Source organism: Neolamprologus brichardi, chromosome 1 (genome assembly GCF_056152115.1).
Source record: "Neolamprologus brichardi isolate AB-2024 chromosome 1, ASM5615211v1, whole genome shotgun sequence".
Taxonomy (NCBI): domain Eukaryota; kingdom Metazoa; phylum Chordata; class Actinopteri; order Cichliformes; family Cichlidae; genus Neolamprologus; species Neolamprologus brichardi.
The window spans coordinates 44297914-44318586 of NC_142104.1; the positions used below are offsets into that span (position 1 = coordinate 44297914).

The following is a 20673-nucleotide window of genomic DNA, read 5'->3' on the forward strand; positions in this document are numbered from 1 at the left end:
TTACTCTGAACAGCTCTCTACTTGCGCTAGGAGCTTTAAGAGTGACGAAGGGTTATATGGGAAGAGCTTCTTTGTGTGCAGCCTCGTTACCACCTCTCTAAGCTGTGACAAACAATGGACTGCTCTGACTGATATTTCACCAGGAAGCTGCCCTGACAGAGATGCCATGTTTGCGGCTGGCTGCAACACTGGCTGTAATAATCCTTCCGGTCTTGGACTCAGTAAAGCTGCTGACTTATATTGTTTCCCATTCAAGGCACAGACAGATTCCACTGTATTCTCAGAATCAGACTCATCAGAAGTATCATACTCTACAAGGCGACGCTCTGAAGCCACACCTAGCCTTCCAGCTGGTGGAATAACACAGGAACCAGATTCTGCTTCATCTGACTCTCCTTTACATTTCAATGTTGACCTATCGGCGCCTAACTTCTTCTGCTGTGAAAGACAACAGTCTGACATAGTGATACGTCCACATGCTGCAGCGAAGCCCTGCCAATCATCTCGGAGGCATTTCAAGTACTGCACAAAGTACTCCAGAAAGCAGGTTTCAGCTGAGATCAGAAAGTCTAGGAGGACGCTGTAGTCAAAGGACATGCTCTGAAGCAGAAGCACAAAGTGACAGTGAGGGTTAAAGCCAGATGCACAGGCCGACTCCAGCACTGCAAATTCATCCATCCCAGAAATCCGTCTAAAAATGAGAGAAAAATCGAATCAGAACAGATCACGTAAACACTAACAGCTTATTTGAATTTGTCTCTACTGGTAAAGTTAAAGACAGTGAAGTATCAGTAAACAGTGACAGAAACACACACATATATATTTTAAATCTGAATACTTTTACATGTGTAGAAGTTTTAAGTATCTTTAAAGATGGTAAAATAACATCAGGACCTCTTTACCATTACAGTTTTTATATTATACCTAAATCTGTTTTACCTGTAATGAAGAAATATGCAGAGCAGAGCTTTAGCTGCCTCCATCATGTCATCGTCCTGTTCTCCAAACAGCATGCTGATCCAGCAGCAGAGATGAGTGAGCTCTCTCTGTTTGAAACTGTACTGCCTCAGGAAGCCCCACAGACTCTGCAGGTGTGCATGAACCTCTGTTGCAGTCTTCACTTCTGTGTTAAGAAGATAATCATACGCCTAAGTCAAAGCAGAAAGGATATAAAGGCTTTTAAGATAATTGGTAAACGTTCTGGGTAAACCTGGCCTGTTTAGAGAAAGCAATCAAAGGTAAAGACCCTACAATAATACAAAGAAAACTGCAGCAATCAAACAGCCTGCTTTGAGTAAACATTTGGCGACGGTGGAATGGAAAAACGAAACTCTTTTTAAAAGGACGAAACCTCCGTCAGAAACTCCGTCAGGGAGGAGCAGCCATCTGCCGCATAACCAGGTGGGGGTGATGGCAGAGAGACGGGACAAAAAACATTTTATTTATTGGTATCTATTGTCCACCTGGCACTTCCAGCTTCTCTCTAATTTCTCACACTCAGTTCAGATAAAATAATTATTGTGGATGACTTAAACATCCATGTAGATGCAGCTTCAACTCTGCATTTAATCTGTTATTAAACAGCGTCTCTCCAAATGTAAAAGGACCCACCCACCACGTTAATCACACTCTGGATCTCGTTCTGGCATAGAAACTGAACATTTAACAGTGTTTCCTGAAAACTCTCTTTTGACAATCTTTTTTACAATCATTGGCTACACAACATTTGAAATATCAAATGCTTTTAAAAATAAATGTCATTTTCAAAGCATCTGTCATCCAGATTTGTCTTTGATTTGACTGGTCAGGGGGAGTGAAAACATTCAACATTTTTTCATTGTTTTTCCACTGAATGTGCTGCTGAGATTTCTGGGTGAGGAAAAAAACCCAGTACTATCACGGTTATCAAAGAGCTTCAAATAGGGATGCAACGATACCAATTTTTTCAAACCGATACGATACCGATACTTGGATCTGAGTACTTGCCGATACAGAGTACAAAAACCGATACTTCTACCACACACACACACACACACACACACAAATACAATGAATTGGAAGACAGGTTTTATTTTTTTCTCTGCCGATAAAAAATAAAATCTTAATAAAAATGACCACAAAAAAATTTCAAGTGAAAAATAAGCACTTCTGTTAAATTATTGCAGAGTCTCCACATTGTAATTTAACAAAATATCACTGAACTATTGGCACTGTCTCGAGCTTTCAGAATAATAAATAAACACTTCTGTTTGGAATAAAATAAATACAAATTAGGTTTGAGAATAAAATAAACTTTTAAATTATTGCAGAGTGTCCATATTGTAAACAAACAAACAAAATAACAAAAGTATTTGGCATTGACGAACTAACTCCTCATCTGCCCGTGGATCATCAGTCCACTGTGCCGTTAAACCAAGCACTGACATCGCACACACACTGCTTGTCTTTACCTCTTTAGAAAGTTTTGGCACCATTATCTCCCTGATGTGTGGGCGGTTGGGAATTTCATATCGCAGCTCGAGTATGCTGAGAAGACGGTGCTATCCTATGTTTTCCACGACCGGCATTGGCTGGTCATCCAGAGCGATAAAATGAGTCAGAGCCTCTGTTATTTTAACTGCCCGTGGATTTTCTCTTGACATTTTTCATCGCTTTTCCAAAACCTGAGTTAAAGTTGGCTGTTCCACACTGCTGACATTTTGTTTAGCCTAGCTACAGCAGCCTCCAGTTTCTCTTTTTTATCTGGAGCTGCCAGTCTCACTCGCCTAACCCTGTGCCTGTTTAGTGTGGGATGTCCCCCTAGTGGCCAATCTAAAAAACTACAACAGAAATGACAAGCCACCCTCTGATTAATGAAATAAGTTGGTATCGGTTCATGGTATCGGTTAACTTTTACGAGTATGAGTACACTCACATTTTACAGTATCGGCCCCGATACCCGATACCAGTATCGGTATTGGTGCATCCCTAGCTTCAAATGATGTTTTTAATTTAATTGGTTTAAAGTTCAGCAACATCTTTAATTGTACTCATGCAAAAATGATAGATCACCAACCATGCTGCACACAGTCTCAAGTGTATATTTACTGGTATTTCTTTTTAATTCTCACCTGATCCTGCAGCTGTTTGGATGCAAAGCTCTATGGACTTGAGAATAATCAGGCTGACAGCTCTCAGCATCGTGCAATCCCAGTTCTGAATTTGATCTCCCAGAATGAGCCTGGTTCCTCCAAAGAAAGCGCCAGACTGCATTTGAATGCTCAGTAACCAATTGTCAGAAGCTGCTTTTAACACAGTCCGAGCTAGAATGCTCATATCAGAGCTCCAGTTTCCACATGTCCTCCCTGACGCCACATCCCCTGAAATCCAGTCCTCTCCCGCCTTCTGAAGGATTGCTCTCTTTAGAAGAAGCAGCACTCTCTTTTTAACATAATACTCTGAGGAGCAGCAGATGTTTAGGAGGGCCAACGAGTGAAGGTGGGTTATTCTCTGACTCTTCAAACGGACGCCAGCTCCACATACCAAACTAGAAGAAGTCAGCAGCTCAAGCAGGTCTAGCAGTAGACATAATGATGTTCCCCAGTGTGTGCTTCTGGTAAAGTCCACTGAATGCTGTGACATGTGTTTCGTCTCTTCAGGGAGCAGCTTTGAACATAGAACACTTAGAGTGAGGTCGAAACCTACCAGAAGTGTCGTGAGCTCTAATGGAAGAAGAAAAAAGGCAAAATCAACCATCATCCTGTGAGCATCATAGGTGGCTCTTTTCTACCCCAAGGAGTTAGCCTAGCTACAGAACAAATGATTTCAATAACAAACTCATTTAAATGTTCAAAATCTTAAAATGTTCTGGCTGCAGTTTCTACAATCTTCTGTATTTTTGTTACCATTATAGCCTAGATATCGTGGATTCTGGACTCCTTGAAAATTAAAATTACTAACACCGTTTACCTCGATGAGCTCCTTTAAGAAGTTTTTTGGAGACTTCAGTCAGTGACCACAAACAGGCATCTAATTCAGCACCAGGCCACGGGTTCTGAAATGCTTGTTCACATTTCCTCTGCCAGGCAGGACTGATAAATCCCTAGGAAATTTAAGCATACAAGCACTTAAATTCAATTTTAAACTGTCAAATCACAACAACAGTCGCTTCAAGGTGCTCAATACTGAAAGGTACAGACACTGAAACTTTACAGAGAAACCCTAACAGATAACCTCCTATGAGTAAGGACTTGGCAACAGTGGGGAGGAAAAACTCCCTTTCAACCTTCATTTTAAAAGGGAGTTCCTTTCCACTGTTGTCCAACCCGTCAGAACCAGGTCGCGGCAGCCATCTGCCATGACCAGTCGGGGCGGGGACCAGATAAAAGCTGCTGTGAAAGAGAGCCGTTGATGGTGAGTAAAAAAGGTAAGAGAAGGAGAAACGCTCAGTGCGTCTTGAGAGGACCCCAGCAGCCTAAGTCTACTGCTAAGTCCTACTAAGTGTGGATTCAAGGTCACACGATTCAGCCACGGCTGTAAGCTTTCAGAAAAAGGAAAGTCTTAAGCCTAATCTTAAAAGCAGAAAGAGTCTCTGTCTCCCAAATCCAAGCTGGAAGCTGGGTCCACAGACAAGGTGCCTGATACCTGAAGGTTCTGCTTTTAAATATCCCAGTAACCACAAGTAAATCTGCAATCTGAGAGCAAAGTGCTCCATTGGGGTGATATGGTACTATACATCTTCCTGATGGCCACAATAAATGATGTGGCTCTCTGTTGTTTCACCCTGGATAGTGTTTCTGACACTCACTAGCACTTGGTCTCCTTCCCTCCGCTCAGCGTAGTCTCAGAGGCTAGATTTGGGGTGAAATCCTACATGCGTAAGTAAGAAGCTTCGTTGTCTTGATGTCAGTGGATTTGATCTCCTCCTTTGGGTCTAGGTGGCGATTGCCTTGATCTTGTTCTTCCCATTCACCTACTTCTCAGGACCTGCCTTACTCGCTGGGTTGTTGAAGCTTTCCCAGTAGCCTTTTCATGGTTCCCAATTGACTATTTTCAGTGTGTTGCCTTCTGATAGACCTTAGAGGATTGCAGTAACTACCTTTCCTCTCTTTTCTTACTATTAGGGTTCTGCTCATCTTGTGTAGCTCTATGAACTCCAGGTTCCATGTGTGAGGTTTTGAGTCATAGGCTTTCTTGTAAGTCCAGGTTGGCCAGTCTGGTCTTAGTCTTACAACCTACCAGTTGCTGACGTTTTACCCTTACCCTAGAACCTTCTGGTGTCTCCTTTTACGTTACTTTAAACTTTGCTTTTTTCACCATTCTTAACATTATGCACAATGAACAGTGTTGCATATTTTAATAGTATGTGATTTACAGTAGGTAGGCTAAAGCGCTTCAGTCATCTCAGAGACGGAAACAAAAAAACGTTGCTGATGACTACTTACAGATTTGCAGATAAGGTAAAAAACACAGTTTGATGCTGTCTTTGCAGCCAGATGTGAGATAATGTGGTCCTCGGCTTGGAACCGGTTTACCTATGGAAAAGGTAATTAAATCAATTATTAAGATAACTTTACGTCTTTACTCCCCTGAGCAGTGGTAGCACTTACAAGGTGCGTGATGAGATCCATGTCTTCAAGCAATACTTTTAGGACCTCCGCATAATAAAACCTAACGTCTGGATGCAGCCGCTGAGACGTCAGGTTGGAAGAAACCCTCTCGAGGAAAGACATGCACATGCAAGTCAGCTCCGCACTGTTTTCACCGCAGTACTCTGAGGGGGAACCTTCTCTGCCTTTCCCGTGGACAGGTCCACAAAAGCCGGAGTATATTACGCTCGCTACATCGGCAGCATTTTGGGGGGGACACGATCCCGCAAGAAAGCATCTGTACGCTCCCGTCAAACAGTTAAAAAGCCCTGTCATTGTGGACAGGTCGTCTTTACAACTCATATTGCCCTCCATTGCGCTGCTACTTCCGCGTGGATCTCCCATGTGATATACACGGAAGTAGCCCTACAAAATACGTAAAGCATTACCAAAATAAAACAAAAAAGTCTAATAAATGAAAATATAACTTTATATTGTTGTTGTTGTTTTTACATTGTGGGAACTATATAATAGTGAATATAATACTAGTCATTTATTTACTACAATGACCATGGATTTATATAATGTGTCTAGTTTCAGAAAGTTCATTCTGTCAAACTGGACGTTTTCTGTAGGAGAAAGGTTTCTTCATCCAAACCACTCCTTTAATCTCAGCTGACTGCAGAATAATGATGGAGACCAGCTCCACTGACTAACAATGGGCCGCGAGGTTAGTTTTATGATCATTAATCTGCAAATTGATTAATCAGAATAGCATCATCATATATGCACGTTTCCTTGCCTTTCTGATTTATTTTAAATTAATCGCATCCTAAAATACAGTTTCATACGTCTGCTTTGCAAATGGTAGTTCTTGCCGTGCTTGGGGCTGTGGAAATGATACTTATATTGTGAAAGTCTGCAGGCGGAAGTGTTATTGTTTTTGCTGATGGAGTCACGCTGGTGAAGCTCTTCGCAGCCACTCTTTGATTAAGTCTTAGTGTTGAACAGTTAGATTATTCTTGTCATTGCCTACAAAGATATGGATAAAAGTTTGACACTAGCTTCTTTGTTTAGTGTTGTATTTGTGCTGAAAGTAACGCAATAATGCAGCTTTGACAACTTCAATCGTTCCGTATACCTGAAAGCTGATTGGCTCAGTTACACGTCGGTTCAGCGTCTGACAAGTAAGTCTTTGTTTTATAGAGCTGCTGTTTTGTCAATAAAGGCGTAGAATTCCTTTTAATATCCACACACGCTGTGTTTGGGGGTTTATTTCTACCCAATTATAATAGTGTAAAAAGTCAAATGAAGCCAAATAAAATTAGAAACGAGCGAATGAGTTTGTTAGCTTTCTGGCTAACTAGCTTCAGCTAACCTTCTAAAGAAACGTACAGCCGTAAACCGTGGGTTATTCTAAAAGGATCCACTTTCGTTACACTTTCTGGGGTGGTGGAAATGAGCTATCTTCACCGCCGAGCGTTTGTAAGTTATATCTGTATACTTGTGCGTGCTTTGTATTATTGGTCATGTTAGCAAATAAAGCCACAGTGTTGTCTATTGTTTATCATAAACGAGTTAAACTAACGAGCCAAACTTTTAAGGTTTAAGGTAATGACAGATAGTTACGTTTTCATTCATTTGCAAAGTTTTCCCAGGTTGGCTAAAAATAGTGAAATTAGCAAGTTTACCTTTGGGTAGTGTATATGCATATCATTATTTTTTTGTATTTAACTCTCTGGTTATTACTATTGTTTGGCTGTTGTGGTTTTCAACAATAAATGGTGTGTATCCATAATCAATTGACTATGCCCGTTAGTGTTCACAATACTCATTATTGCCTCTAATCTTTTTTTGATGACTGTGTTTGTGTGCCACAGGGAAACGGATTCTCAGCTCTTCACAGTGTGCACCAGTACATCTGCAAAGCAGCTCTGATATGACTAAAAGAAGCCTCTCTCTTCAGCTGGTCAAAAGGTACATTTTAATATCTAAAACATTAGCTTTTGTTTCTTTTTTTAACATCAACATAATTTCTCCCAACAAGGAAACCAAAAAAACTTGCTAGACCTCTTTATCAAGTAATGGTTAAGCCTTTGTTAGCTGAAGCAAAAAAGTGACTGAAATTCCACTGTTGTGCCTGAACATACGTCAAACATGTACATTTTCAGATAACTTAATTTATAATTACATTTTTGGGGGGAATATATGCAACTTTTATAGTTTTGCCTCTATATTATTTAAATTCCAAGTTTTCTGCTTTCAAATTCAAATTTTATTTGTCACACACACACAACCATACACAGTATGATATGGGGGTGAAATGCTTGTAGCTGTACAATGCCCGACCATTAAATGACAGAAAAAGGTTTTACAGTATTTACAATTTACAGGTTACTACAAAAATTTACAAATTAACTTAGAAATTTACAGTAAAAAATGTGCAAATAGCAGAAAGAGATTATAAAGATTATAAATTATAGGAATTATAGGAAGTGTGTGGTGGTGCGTGTGGGAGAGTCCAGTCCTACACCTGGTTCAGGGCCTGAATAGCCTGGGGGAAGAAGCTCCTCCTCATTCTCTCTGTTTTGGCCTTAAGGGAGCGGAAGCGCTTCCCAGACCTCAACAGTGAGAAGAGTCCATTGTTGGGATGGGAGAGGTCCATCATAATCTTCCTAGCTTTGGACTTGCACCGCTTGGTGTAGATGGACAGCAGGTCAGGGAGCTCTGATTGAATGATGCGTTCGGCTGAGCACACCAGTCTTTGCAGATCTCGTCTGTCCTGCTTGGTGCTGTTCCCAAACCAGGTGCAGATGTTTGCCGTTAGGACGCTCTCGATGGTGCAGCAGTAAAAGTTCTTGAGCACCTTCAGTGGCAGATGGAAGTCTCTAAGTCTTCTGAGGAAGAAGAGACGCTGACGGGCTTTCTTAACCAGGGTGTTGATGTGACAGGACCACGACAGGTCCTGAGTGATGTGGACACCCAGGTATCGGAAACTGTCCACTCTCTCCACTGGCGTGCCACTGATGATGAGGGGTTTGTAATTCCTCGCCTGCTTTGTGGTGAAGTCCACGATCAGCTCCTTAGTCTTGCTGACTTCTTTTTATTCAGTAAGACTGAATTAAAGAAAAATGAATAAATTATAGTTTTTACCCCTACGTTCTGAATGTCGTGGAGTAAAGATTTGTTTGTTGCTTTATAAATTATTTGTGCAATTCTGAGATCAACCAAATTTTTAAACTGAATTCAATGATTGTTTTTATCACAACTCACAACAGCAATAATGACTTGTTAATAATTTAATAAAAAATTGATTTGATGGTCTTTTGAAGTTTTGGTGTAGCTCAGGTGGTAGAGCACCTGCTAATCAGAAGGTTGGTAGTTCAATCCTCGTCTCTCCAGTCTGCGTGCCAGATATCCTTGGGCAAGATGCATCCGTCAGTGAGTGCGTGTGAATGTTAGATAGAAACAGTATAGCATGCTTGTGTGGATGAGTGAATGAGGCAAGTTTTGTAACACATTTTGAGTGCTCAGAGTAGAAAAGCGCCATTTAAGAACCCGTCCATTCACCATCTATACTCCACCAGTCTGGATTTTAAGTCAGATGTGTTCAAGTGCAGACTTTGAGCTTTAAGTCAGTGTTTTTTCAGAGTTTGGATTAACTGCTGAGAAATTTAGGGTGATGGAGGGGCTAGAGCCTGTCCTAGCTGCAGTACAGTAAGAAGCGGCTTACACCCTGTTTTTAGATGCTCAAAATTAACTGGACAGTTGACTCCAAAGCAGTTTCATTGCCAGATGAGGCTTGTTTCCTTGCTATGTCATCGCAAATGAAGCAGATGCCTGAAGTTGGCTCATAGAGCTGATTTTGTATTTGTAGTTTTGCATTTTTGAATAGAAGTCTCAGACAGATGGCAGTGAATACAAGGTACACCATCACTAGGCTGGAAAAACCCCACAATAAACCAGAGAGAGATGGTAAGACATTTGGCAGTGGCCAGATTAACAATGTGGTACATTCCTAAAAACAATTCGTGCACTAGCCAGCTCTGCAACACTGAAAGACCACAGCAGACAACTAATGTGCCAAAGTTATTTCTGTAACAACATTGTTCACAATATTTCACCAAAAACACTCTACAGGTGCATCAGTGTTGACATCTATAATTTGGAGACCCCATCAATGTGCACTGTATCAATACACACCATCAGTGTTAATACAGAACAATTTGCAGACTACTAGTTACATTCAAGAACAAGAAGATCACATTAAACTTTGTCAGAATCAGCTGGAAAGAAGCTGTAGTTCTGAAAAAACAATTTTTAGACTCCTAAAACAAAGATTAACTTTAACCAGAGCGATGGGGAAAGTATTGAGAAGCAGAAAAGCAGCTCAAGATCAGATAGGCTCCTTTCCCATTAGTACCTGCTCGGTTTGATTCGCCACGACTCGAGTTGGATTAACTGGTTTTCCATTATAATCGAGTACCACCTAATGTGCGTTTTCATTGTCATAGCAACGCGTCCAAGTGTCCTGTGACGTAATTAATATGCAACACAAACACTAGAACAAAGGTGGGTGTCGAGGCAAGAATACACCTCCTGCTCGGTCTGTCGCCTTTCGGCAGACTCTGGGACCACGGCGTTGTTCTTTCAGGCAGAGCTGTGCAGAGATTTTTGAAGGGGGGGTACTGAAAGTTAAAAAGGGGCACATGGAACCAGCGTGAATAACAACAACCCACATTCTTCAAAAATCTAATATGGATTCACATCATTTTATATCACTGTTATCAGGTGGGGACAAGGCAAAGCAAAGGTAGCCTCTTTCTTACCTGATGGATACAATGTTGCTGTTGAGCTGCTGCTGGTGCTGGAGGGCGGGGCTGTGTTCATCTGACACTGTAGACATTAAAAAGTCTGGTAGCTGATTAAACCAGTGTTGTGAGATAATAATGAAATGCAAAGATTGGTGACAGCGCTATAAGGCAACAGATCACAAAAGCTGTGGGAAATAAACTCGGCTCTGCCTCTGAATCACTCTTTGCCTTCCTCCTCCTTCCATTGCCTCATCTCACCTATCCCTGTCCACTTGCTGTCCTTCTGAGAACAAGGCACAACTTGCTATTGCTTTTAACTATCCACACTTAACAAATCCCATGATGCTTTGAGTATTTCTTCTTCATGTGTTAACAGACCTCTCTGCTTTGAGTCATACTTGTTATTAATCCATTATTATTAATATTAATTCCACAGCATGTCTTTATCCTGTCTTCCTTCTATCTCCCCAACCAATCACAGCAGATGGCCCCGCCCCTCCCTGAGCCTGGTTCTGTCGGAGGTTTCTTCCTGTTAAAAGGGAGTTTTTCCTTCCGCACTCATGTGGTTGAGAAAAACATTTGATTCTGGAGGTTATTTAAACATATCGTGAGATATAGATATTAGATTTTCCTCATCGCTCAGCCCTCGATCAAATAATGAGTTTCCTCAATATTTGAGGAAACTCATTATTAATGTTAACCCTTAAAAACTCCTGAACATCATTAGTACACCATTTCAGTATTATTTTGATTCCTATTCTTATGCTTAAAATGCCTTAACGTTTTGATTTTGATTTTTTTTTTTTCACCACCTGTGTGTGCTTGATTTGTGTGTTTTGTCAGCCATTTATGTCCATTCAAGTCTGTCAGATCTACAATGAACTGCTTAAATTGTAGATCTTTGTTGCACTGAGGCGGTAGGCAGACACTGTACTGTAATGTATGAATGAGTTGGGTTTTGCACAAATTTATTTTAACCATTAAAATATCCTCAGACAGGTCAGATACAGACCCAAACGTTTAAGACCACTTGAAAAATGTGAGTGAAGTTGCCCCCCCCACCTTCTTCAAATCCAACAAAAGTGGTGTCAAACGATTGTGCTACATTTGTGCTGCAAAATGTTTTTGTTTGTGCCGCTACCATTTTAAAGATATTAATAAAAATGTAAAGGTCAAAATGTCAACCACCCCCCCCACATTACGCAAATAAAAAAAAAAATTGGTGTCAAACGATTGCACTACGTTTGTGCCGCTACTATCTTATAAATGATGCGGCACAAACAAACATTTTTGCAGCACAAACGTAGCGCAAACATTTGACACCACTTTTGTTGGATTTGAAGAAGGGGGGGGGGCAACTTCACTCACATACTTGAAAAATGGCAATAAATCATATTTTTCATGGTTGGATATTAACAGGGTTCCAAGTGGAGCTTCAGCATGCAACAAGAAGAAATGGGAGTGAGACCAAAATAAATTTTGATCATGCAATTTATTGAAAACGACCCTTAAACTGACACAGGCTCTAAGGCCACTTCTATCATCAAGTTATGCGTTACTACTTTTTCAATTTTAGTGTTGTCTTTTCAGATTAAAAGCCACGGCCGTAAGTCTGAACTTAATTTCAGTCATGCTTAATGTACCATCTGAATATATTTACTGATTTTTATTTATTTATTTTAAACAGAGCTTAGGTACAGATGAAAATTACCATTCCGAAATGTGACAGGATGTTGAACCACCACTGCAGAAGGAACCCTGAGCTTCATGAAGAGCTGCAGATCCAGGCTGCAGTGGCAGCAGGGGATGTATACACTGTTAGGAGAATGCTGGAGCAAGGATACTCGCCAAAGATCCGCGATGCCAATGGCTGGACACTGCTTCACTTCTCGGCAGCCAAGGGAAAAGAGAGATGTGTTCGAGTTTTTCTGGAGCATGGAGGTCAGACCCCCAACCCCACCACCTGAAAATGTTTTTGCTGTTAATGCTACAGGGCATTGTGTTACTAAAAAGTGGGCATTTATTCAGCTATGTTAGGTGAAATTTGAAAAGAAGTAACTTCTATAGCATTCAGATAAATATCCCTTAAACACTTAAAAAATGTTTTAATGTGTCCTCAATATTCCAGGTAAGGAAATCCCAAAAGTTCATTCTTTTCACCTGGACTTATCGTTCTCAATGGGAGAAGTTTTTTCACTCACCCCATGACTTCTTCAGTGTCAGATGACTGCAGGTTTCCCAGCTCCTTAAACACAAACAGAACATTTGCATAATTACTGACTCTAGCTGATTATGCTCGTTACCTCCCACTGAAAAGCTTTGTCCAGATGAACAGAATCCACGTTTTGGGATATTATTCATATGGCTTAAGATTTATCCAGATACCATTTTGTCGCCCCAGAATATGATTATTATCGTGCATTTTCTGTTAGAATCAGAGAAACCATGGACATACACTCTGGAGATGACGGGCTAGCGCATCCAAATCAGATGACTGATTTAAGATAACATAGCAGCCGTGAGTCTCAAGGTGTGCCCCAATTCAGGGCCTGCATCCTTCAAAAAACTACCTGGTCTGCATAGGCCAGGTGCTTTAAAGGCCAGAAGTGCAAGGCTGTTAAATGGGTTGGGTTGCCTAGCAACCATGCTTTTTCAAATGTTAGAAGTTGGCTGGGCAGTGCATATTTTGTAATGGGTGATGGGTCATATATAGAACTTAAAAAATAAAACGATTGGAAAAAACATGGCAGAAAATGTTGAAAAAGAAACCACATTTATAAAATAATTAGAAAAATGTCCAACAAAACGTCAGTTTTCTGCACAACTCCATTGCACACGCTCACTCTCTCAACCTTTGCATTCCTGGGGCTGCTGTGATGCAGTGCTTTGGATTAATGTAATGACTTAATATCACTGAAAAGCGCAGAGTTGCTGCTTTCATGAGCGGTTGCCATTTTTTTAGATTGCCCAAATCATTCAAGAGTTGCAGTAGTTTAAAGAAACGTTGCAAAAACTTGTCACCGGTGTAGCCCTAACCTGTTAGGGTTAAAGGGTTAAACCTTTCTAGCGGTCCTTTACAAAGAGAGAACAGCCTTTATATTCTCTCCTGTTCTCTCCATCTCTCATCTGGCACCGGCGAGCTCTTCTTCCTCTTCCTCTTACACTGCTGAATTTGTCCTGGTGCATCATCAGGGGTGGAGAACCTCAATCTCACCAGTTCTCCCTCAAAGACATCACACATGATCTGCAGCAGTTGGTCACTCTGTCCTAACTCGTGCAGAAAGTGGACTGTTATAATTGGTCAGAATTAGCCTGTGAAAATAAATCTTACCTTTTTATAAAGAAGGAAAACATTTATTTTCTCCATTTAATTATATATTTTTAAATTAATTAAAAATAAAACCTTAAACATGCCAGCTTCTAGCTTTGCTTGACATTGTGCAGAACAAACGTGATGATGCAAACTCATCAGTATGTTTTATTTTATAAACTGATTTGTTCTGAGCAACACAAATGTTAACAGAGGGAGGATTTTGCTGAAGCACACCATTCATTACAGTCGTAACTTGTCGTGTTTAACAGGCTCAATATTTTTCTTGCTTGTTTGGGATTCTCCAAAATGTCTGTTGATCACCATTAACGACAGTCTGGTATAATAAGTAGCTTTGTTAGGAATTGTGCTGCATGACTGTTTGACTGAATATTCATTAAGATGTGGCAATATCCAAATTGGCCAGCAGGGGTCACTGTGGAGATGGGTTTGATATTGTTTCAAAACCAGTACAATTCCAGCACAAATGCTTCAAATGTTTCAGTGTTTTACGAAGCTTCAATTTGCCCATAACTAAACATTTAAGTTGCTACATAAATAAGTTAGGTAAAACCCTGTTGTTACTTTTAAAAGTTGACTGTTTGGCCGTCTGCCATTATCTTTGAAAGATTTCCCATTGCCACCACCGCGCTATGACAGAATCAGTTTTTTGGGCAGTGAGGTTTTGGTTCAGCTACTAGTTAGCTAACATACACTAATGTAAACCTATTAAACTGTAATGTCCCGTTCTGTACTGATACAAGATGGTACTAAACATGTTCTAAAAACTTTGAACACTTATTTTCTAAATCCAACTTCACAGACTGTTAAATCTGTCAGTTTTTGAGAGCAGGGCTTTAGTGTCAATTAAGCTTTTATACATTATTCATGTCCACTTAAAGTATAATAGTCTAGCAGGAATGCACCGTAAATACGAATTGATGAAAAGTTCTTTCTAGCAGATTATTCTTGGACTATACTATCTTATCATAAATCATATAATATGAAATGTCTGCTGCATTTAACTCGTCTTTTCTTGTCACTCGTCTGTACAGCTGACCCCACAGTGAAGGACTTTATCGGTGGCTTCACCGCACTTCACTATGCAGCTATGCATGGCAGAGCGCGCATTGCCCGACTGATGCTGGAGTCAGAGTTTCGAAGTGACATCATAAATGCAAAAAGTAACGATGGCTGGACGCCGCTGCATGTGGCTGCCCACTATGGTCGAGACTCATTCGTGCGGCTCCTGCTCGAGTTCAAGGCCGAGGTAGACCCTCTGAGCGACAAAGGAACCACGCCACTACAACTCGCCATAATCCGCGAGCGCTCCAGCTGTGTACGGATCCTCCTTGACCACAGCGCCAACATTGACATTCAAAATGGCTTCCTGCTACGCTATGCTGTCATCAAAGGCAATCACTCATACTGCCGCATGTTCCTGCAGAGGGGAGCGGACACTAATCTTGGACGCCTTGAAGATGGCCAAACTCCCTTACATTTGTCAGCTCTAAGGGATGATGTGTTGTGTGCCCAGATGCTCTACACCTATGGAGCAGATACCAATACTAGGAATTACGAGGGCCAGACTCCGGTGGCCGTGTCTGTTAGCATGTCAGGGATTAGCCGGCCTTGTCTGGATTTCCTGCAGAAGGTCACAAGTGAGTAACACACTCTTTGTCATATAAGTCCTGTGGCATTGTGAAGAATATGCGAATGTTGTGTTTGTTGCATAAAGGAGGAAAAAGTAAATATTCTTAACTATGAAAGAAAATTAGGGGTGAAGGAAAGAAAATTGCTACAACATAGTATTGCAATATTCTGTTTTATTTTGTGCAACAAATATAGATATAGCATTCAGTATCAATATTTGGGATACCAAAATATTTCTTTATATCATTAAATGAATTAATAAACAAACAATGGGTTATCTCATGCACCACCATCCTGAAGTTAGCTATGCAAACTTAGACTACCAGTCAAAAGTTTTAGAACACCCCAATTTTTCCAGTTATTGCAATTTAACTCATTCAGGTCCAATGAACAGCTTACAATGGTACAAAAGTAAGTAAGTGGTGAACTGCCAGAGTTTTGAGTTGTTTGTTTGTTTGTTTGTTTGTTTGTTTTTAAAGGAAAAAAAGATTGAAAACCTACTCGACAGCAAAACATGTCAGCATGTTTTACAGGACTAGATATGCAGATTTTGTTACTCTGTTGTTTTTTCTGAAGGCCCAAAATGACTATAGTACTGTAGTGAAAATGTCTCATCAGTGTTGTATATACATTAATCAACTGGCTCATGGCACGTGCATTTAATCTCTGATTTATCTCCTTTTTATGGCTCTAGTCTTGATCGTTTTGGGCTCTGGGATTGTGTGTTTGGGGTCCGTATATTTCAGCAACTTTTTACAGTCTCTGCTTTTCCCTTTTTACATACGTACAAGGGGGTTACAGGAAAGGAGACACAAATTGTACTTAAAAGTTTTTAAGTAACAAATAAGTGATATTCAGAACAGTTTCATTAATTTTAAGTGGGTAGGGCATAATTTTATGGTAATTTTCCAGGAAAACCAACAATGTTTCCCCATCAGCTGATGTGATCAGTGCCATTTTGTGCAATAAAATATTTTTTCTTCCCAAGCGTATCCAGACAATTTACAACATAACAGCACGCTACATGCACATCATACCACAAACATAGCTATGTTTCTTACCGAAGCATGATCAGGAATCAGTAATTGTCAAGTCTGGACCACGTTTTTTTATTCAGAACTGTTTTTGTAGCATCGATTCAACAAGGTTCCCAAAACATTCCTCAGTCATTGTTTCACCATACTGACACAATAGCATTACACAGTTTCTGCAGACTTGCCATCTGCAAATCCATGATGCAATTCTTCTGTTCCACCACATTACAGAGGATGTGGTGAAAGAACCAATTTGAGGTTATTTAATATTTAAAAACATTCAACACTAGGGCTGTTTGATATAACGATATATATCGGATGACGATATAAAAACGTCTATCGTTTCATTTTACGCTATCGTTTGTTTCGTGGTGTCGCAAAATAAACTGTTTACAGCAATATTTTTCATGGTTTTGATGGTCACTGTAGTGGCTATATTAATTTCTTAAAGTTCTCTCTTTCTCTTATATTTAATATAACCACACTACGGACGGATAAGCGCCTGTTTTTATGCGTTGTCGTTAGCAACAACAACAGTAAAACCATTGCGTGTCCACTTGTTTATTTTCCACATAAACCTTTCACAATAAAGCTCAAGATCTTGTTGAGACTTTTCAAAATAAACTGAATCACGTGAAAGAGCAGATTATTTACAGATGAGAAGTAAAAAAGACGCCAGGTGCTAAAAAATAAACCTTAGACTCAAACGTTAGAACAGGTTTTTCCCCGCAGCACGCCGTGTAATAAATACTCAAAGAAAACGGCGCCGTTACAACTTACGTCTAAAAATGTATCGTTTCATGCATCGGTTAAAACACTCGACTCCAGCTACACGACGCGCAGCTGGAAACACTTCACGCAAGTCGAGCTGCCCGAGATTCACAGAATTTACAGAAAATGTTACATTTTTGTGATTTATATCGTTATCGGACGATAGATGAATTATATCGGGGTATGAGATTTTGGTCATATCGCACAGCCCTATCATGTTATACATTTGAAAATTTGCGATAACGATATAACTGACACGAAACAAAATACTTTACAACTCCACAACTTTATTAGTGCAAAAACAAAACAAAACCCATCAATGTATTTTCACTTAAACAAGCAGCTGTTTTTATGTGCATTCAAGTTTGGTCATATCGCACAGCCCTATCCAACACCAACAAGCTATTTTCACACCGAGAACTGCTAGCTTCTCTTTTTTAGGCCATTCTGAGAGATGGTTGTGTGGCAGATTCCAGCATATCTGAAAAACCATGCCATATTCAGAGTTATTTGAATGACCTTTCTTCCCTATTCTAACCCTTTGTTTGAATCTCAGTCGGCTGTTTTGACCGTGTGTGTGATGGGTATTTTTTTTGCAGAGGGTAGTGATTTCCAGAAAAAGAAAATTTGATAATATTATTAATATTATGTTATGTGCACCTTCACCCTGATTGATTATCTAACGTTCCTCTCAATTTCATTGTTTCACATTTTATGTTTGGAGTGCAGTAGGATGCAAACACTGCTGTGATATGATGTGAGATAAAGTAGAATTAAAACTTGAAGTGTTGCACTAATGGAGGCATGTGAGCACTGTCACTGTATTGATTATTAAATAACGAGACATCTACTCTTGCTAATCATTTTGCTCAGAGTTTGCTCTGTTTTTGTCCTGTTACTAGGCGTCAACGAGCTCCTTCATGTGTAGTCATTGTTTCTCTTCTTCTTTCAGGACAACCTCGGACTCTACAAGATTTGTGTCGAATAAAAATCCGTCACTGTATTGGCCTTCAAAGCTTGAAATTCTTGGAGGATCTACCACTTGCAAAGGTTATGAAAGACTATTTAAAACACAAGTTTGACAGTGTGTGAAGCAATAACACAAGAATAGGAGAGATGACAAATCTCTTAAGAGACTATGCAATCATCCTCATCTGAAAGGAAAGGTACAGAAACCAGTTGTGAACTTGTTCACAGGGCATTTTCTTCACCTAGTTCTCAGTGCATTAAAACATTATTCAACCTTTTTACAATAAGAAAAGTTGCCCAAGAATGGAAATGGATCCACCTCAAGTTTGTTTTTTCATTTAGTTTTTTGTGGTTTTGTAGAAAAGAGAAACCTCATTTGACTGCAGAAAACATTCTTCCTGCACTTAGGATTTTTACTCTTTATTTTCTTTCTGTAAATGTGCATGATGATATTCTCCATGGGTATACTCAGTGTATTGATTGTCATTTTGTTTATCATTAAACCTTGTTTAAAACAAAGTGCTTCAATGATCATGATTATGATTTCAAAATTAGAATAATGATTTCAAAAATGTTATGAATGCTAATTATAATTGTTAAAAAAGCAAACAACAAATTCTCCAGTGCGCTCCCTGATTTGTTTTACTGCACAACACCTGAGCCTGAATCCAAAAGGCACTGCATTTACATTTCTGAATCACTACTTACAACAGGCATGTCTCAGCTGTATTCCTCACATCGATGGCTCTTTGAGAGTGTCCTTCTGCTTTGGAAGGAAAGGAGTAAGAAAAAATATGGAGCTTTAGGTGGCTGGGAAATATGGATTCTGTGTTATATCTAACAGCACAGTGTAGAATACTACTATACAAACATGAAAACAAGTTGTGAATTATTCCAAACAATTAAACAAACTTTCATACCAGCTAGTTTTTGGTTTGCTTGTCCAACCAGATTGAGGTTGATTTTAAAATAAATTGAAAGGTTTCAAGCTTCTACTGGATGCTGTGACAAAAGCAGCAAGAATATCTTTTTAAAATGGCATTACATTTAGTACAACAATAGACTATGCAGACATATTTTGACTTTATTATGACACAACAATATACCCAGCATATAGAGTTTTGCAACCGAGGTTAACGCTCGAAACTCTGTCACTTAAAAAGTGGGCTCTCCGTTTCTGTGCCATATGTAGTTATTGAGCGTGGAGTGGGAAGCGCTGTGTTGAAAGTCCGTGTTGATGCTTGTTTCAAATGTGATATTCATATTACTGGTTTAATCGATCTGTTCTAGTGACAACATCCTGTCATTCCAGCATAAGTCACAATAACTGTTAATCATGGCTAGATCCAGACATCGTGTGTCTGGTAGAACCAGGTTGCATTAAGATATTTGATGAATTGGCAGCGTAACCACCTTTGAGTTCTCTGCTGTTGTCATGTCTTTGTGTTGTCTGTATTTTATTCAGCAAATACAAATATCCTGCCCCACTCATTGCACACGAGCACTGAGAAAGGATGATCTCTGTGCTACATCAGGAAAAGTAAACATGCACAGACCAGTGTCTCACTCATGGTGTCAATTAGAAGCAGGATTTATAAGACAAATGCTGTCTTTGTGATAAAACTCACAAGAGACCTACAAAGTCATAATCTGTTACTGTGACAGTTGTGTTTGTTACGTATTGACACCAATATGTAAAATTGAAATTGCCTAACTTAAAGAGCCGTGAGGCTGCTTATTTAAGCATGAGGTCAATCTTTCACATGTTAATGGGGAAAAGTTTTCAGGTGTGCAAAAGCAATTCATGGAAGCAAGAATACTAAAGTCCTGAATTAGTAACATGGATATACAATCACTAGAAGCTAAGATCAGTGTAAATATGTGACATGGACAAGAGATATTTTTTGGAGAATTTATTTAAACGATGATCTCTAAATGTATTTAAAGTCTGGAAAGTATTGTGATCTGTTTGTTGTGACTCATGTTTCTTTTTGTTCAAATACATGAAACATTTGGAATCAGTGTGTTTGATTTCTATTGCAGACATGCTTTCTTAAAATTAAAAAACTTGCAGTTAACTGTTTTGGGAGAGATACTGTGAATCTTTTTTTTATTATTACAAAATAAAATGCAGGATTTGGCGTTGAAACAGTGCAGCTAAGATGTTTCCTTTGTCTTGCATGGTGGAATTGTCTGTTTCCCAAAATGTTGCATTTACAAATCAAGTCATCTGCAATGACGTCAGTATTATTTTCATATTTAAATTTTGCATGTTTGTCTTTTAGGAAAAATGCTGATTTTGAAACACCAGCTTTCTACAGGGGCTGGTCGTAAAATTAGAATATCATCAAAAAGTTGATTTATTTCACCAATTCCATTCAAAAAGTGAAAGTTGTATAATGTATACATTTGGTCCACACAGGCCGACATATTTCAAGTAGGGATGCAACAATACCAATTTTTTCAAACCGATACGATACCGATACTTGGATCTGAGTACTTGCCGATACAGAGTACAAAAACCGATACTTCTACCACACACACACACACACACA

General features: G+C 39.6%; 2 protein-coding genes across 2 annotated transcripts; one reads left to right on the plus strand and one right to left on the minus strand.

Moving 5' to 3' along the window:
- Positions 1-5972, minus strand: lins1 (lines homolog 1). The gene is made up of 6 exons (XM_087843641.1): positions 5589-5972; positions 5424-5513; positions 3949-4081; positions 3111-3701; positions 940-1123; positions 1-691 (listed from the first exon to the last, which is right to left on the minus strand). Exons 1-6 carry the CDS (start codon positions 5970-5972, stop codon positions 1-3), a joined length of 2073 nt encoding a protein of 690 aa, XP_087699767.1.
- Positions 5973-6513: 541 nt separating this feature from the next.
- asb7 (ankyrin repeat and SOCS box containing 7) lies at positions 6514-20230 on the plus strand. The gene is made up of 5 exons (XM_006804176.2): positions 6514-6754; positions 7448-7544; positions 12069-12322; positions 14747-15352; positions 18102-20230. Exons 3-5 carry the CDS (start codon positions 12082-12084, stop codon positions 18239-18241), a joined length of 987 nt encoding a protein of 328 aa, XP_006804239.1. The 5' UTR covers positions 6514-6754; positions 7448-7544; positions 12069-12081; the 3' UTR covers positions 18242-20230.
- The last annotated feature ends 443 nt before the right edge of the window (positions 20231-20673 follow it).

Coding starts and splice junctions, on each gene's coding strand:
- lins1 (XM_087843641.1), bottom strand. CDS start 5,972: ATGGGAGATCCACGCGGAAGTAGCAGCGCAATGGAGGGCAATATGAGT. Junction 5,514..5,588: donor TGGATCTCATCACGCACCTT/GTAAGTGCTACC, acceptor CCTTTTCCATAG/GTAAACCGGTTCCAAGCCGA. Junction 4,082..5,423: donor TTTACCTTATCTGCAAATCT/GTAAGTAGTCAT, acceptor TAAATTTCCTAG/GGATTTATCAGTCCTGCCTG.
- asb7 (XM_006804176.2), top strand. CDS start 12,082: ATGAAAATTACCATTCCGAAATGTGACAGGATGTTGAACCACCACTGC. Junction 12,323..14,746: donor AGTTTTTCTGGAGCATGGAG/GTCAGACCCCCA, acceptor TCGTCTGTACAG/CTGACCCCACAGTGAAGGAC. Junction 15,353..18,101: donor TTTCCTGCAGAAGGTCACAA/GTGAGTAACACA, acceptor TTCTTCTTTCAG/GACAACCTCGGACTCTACAA.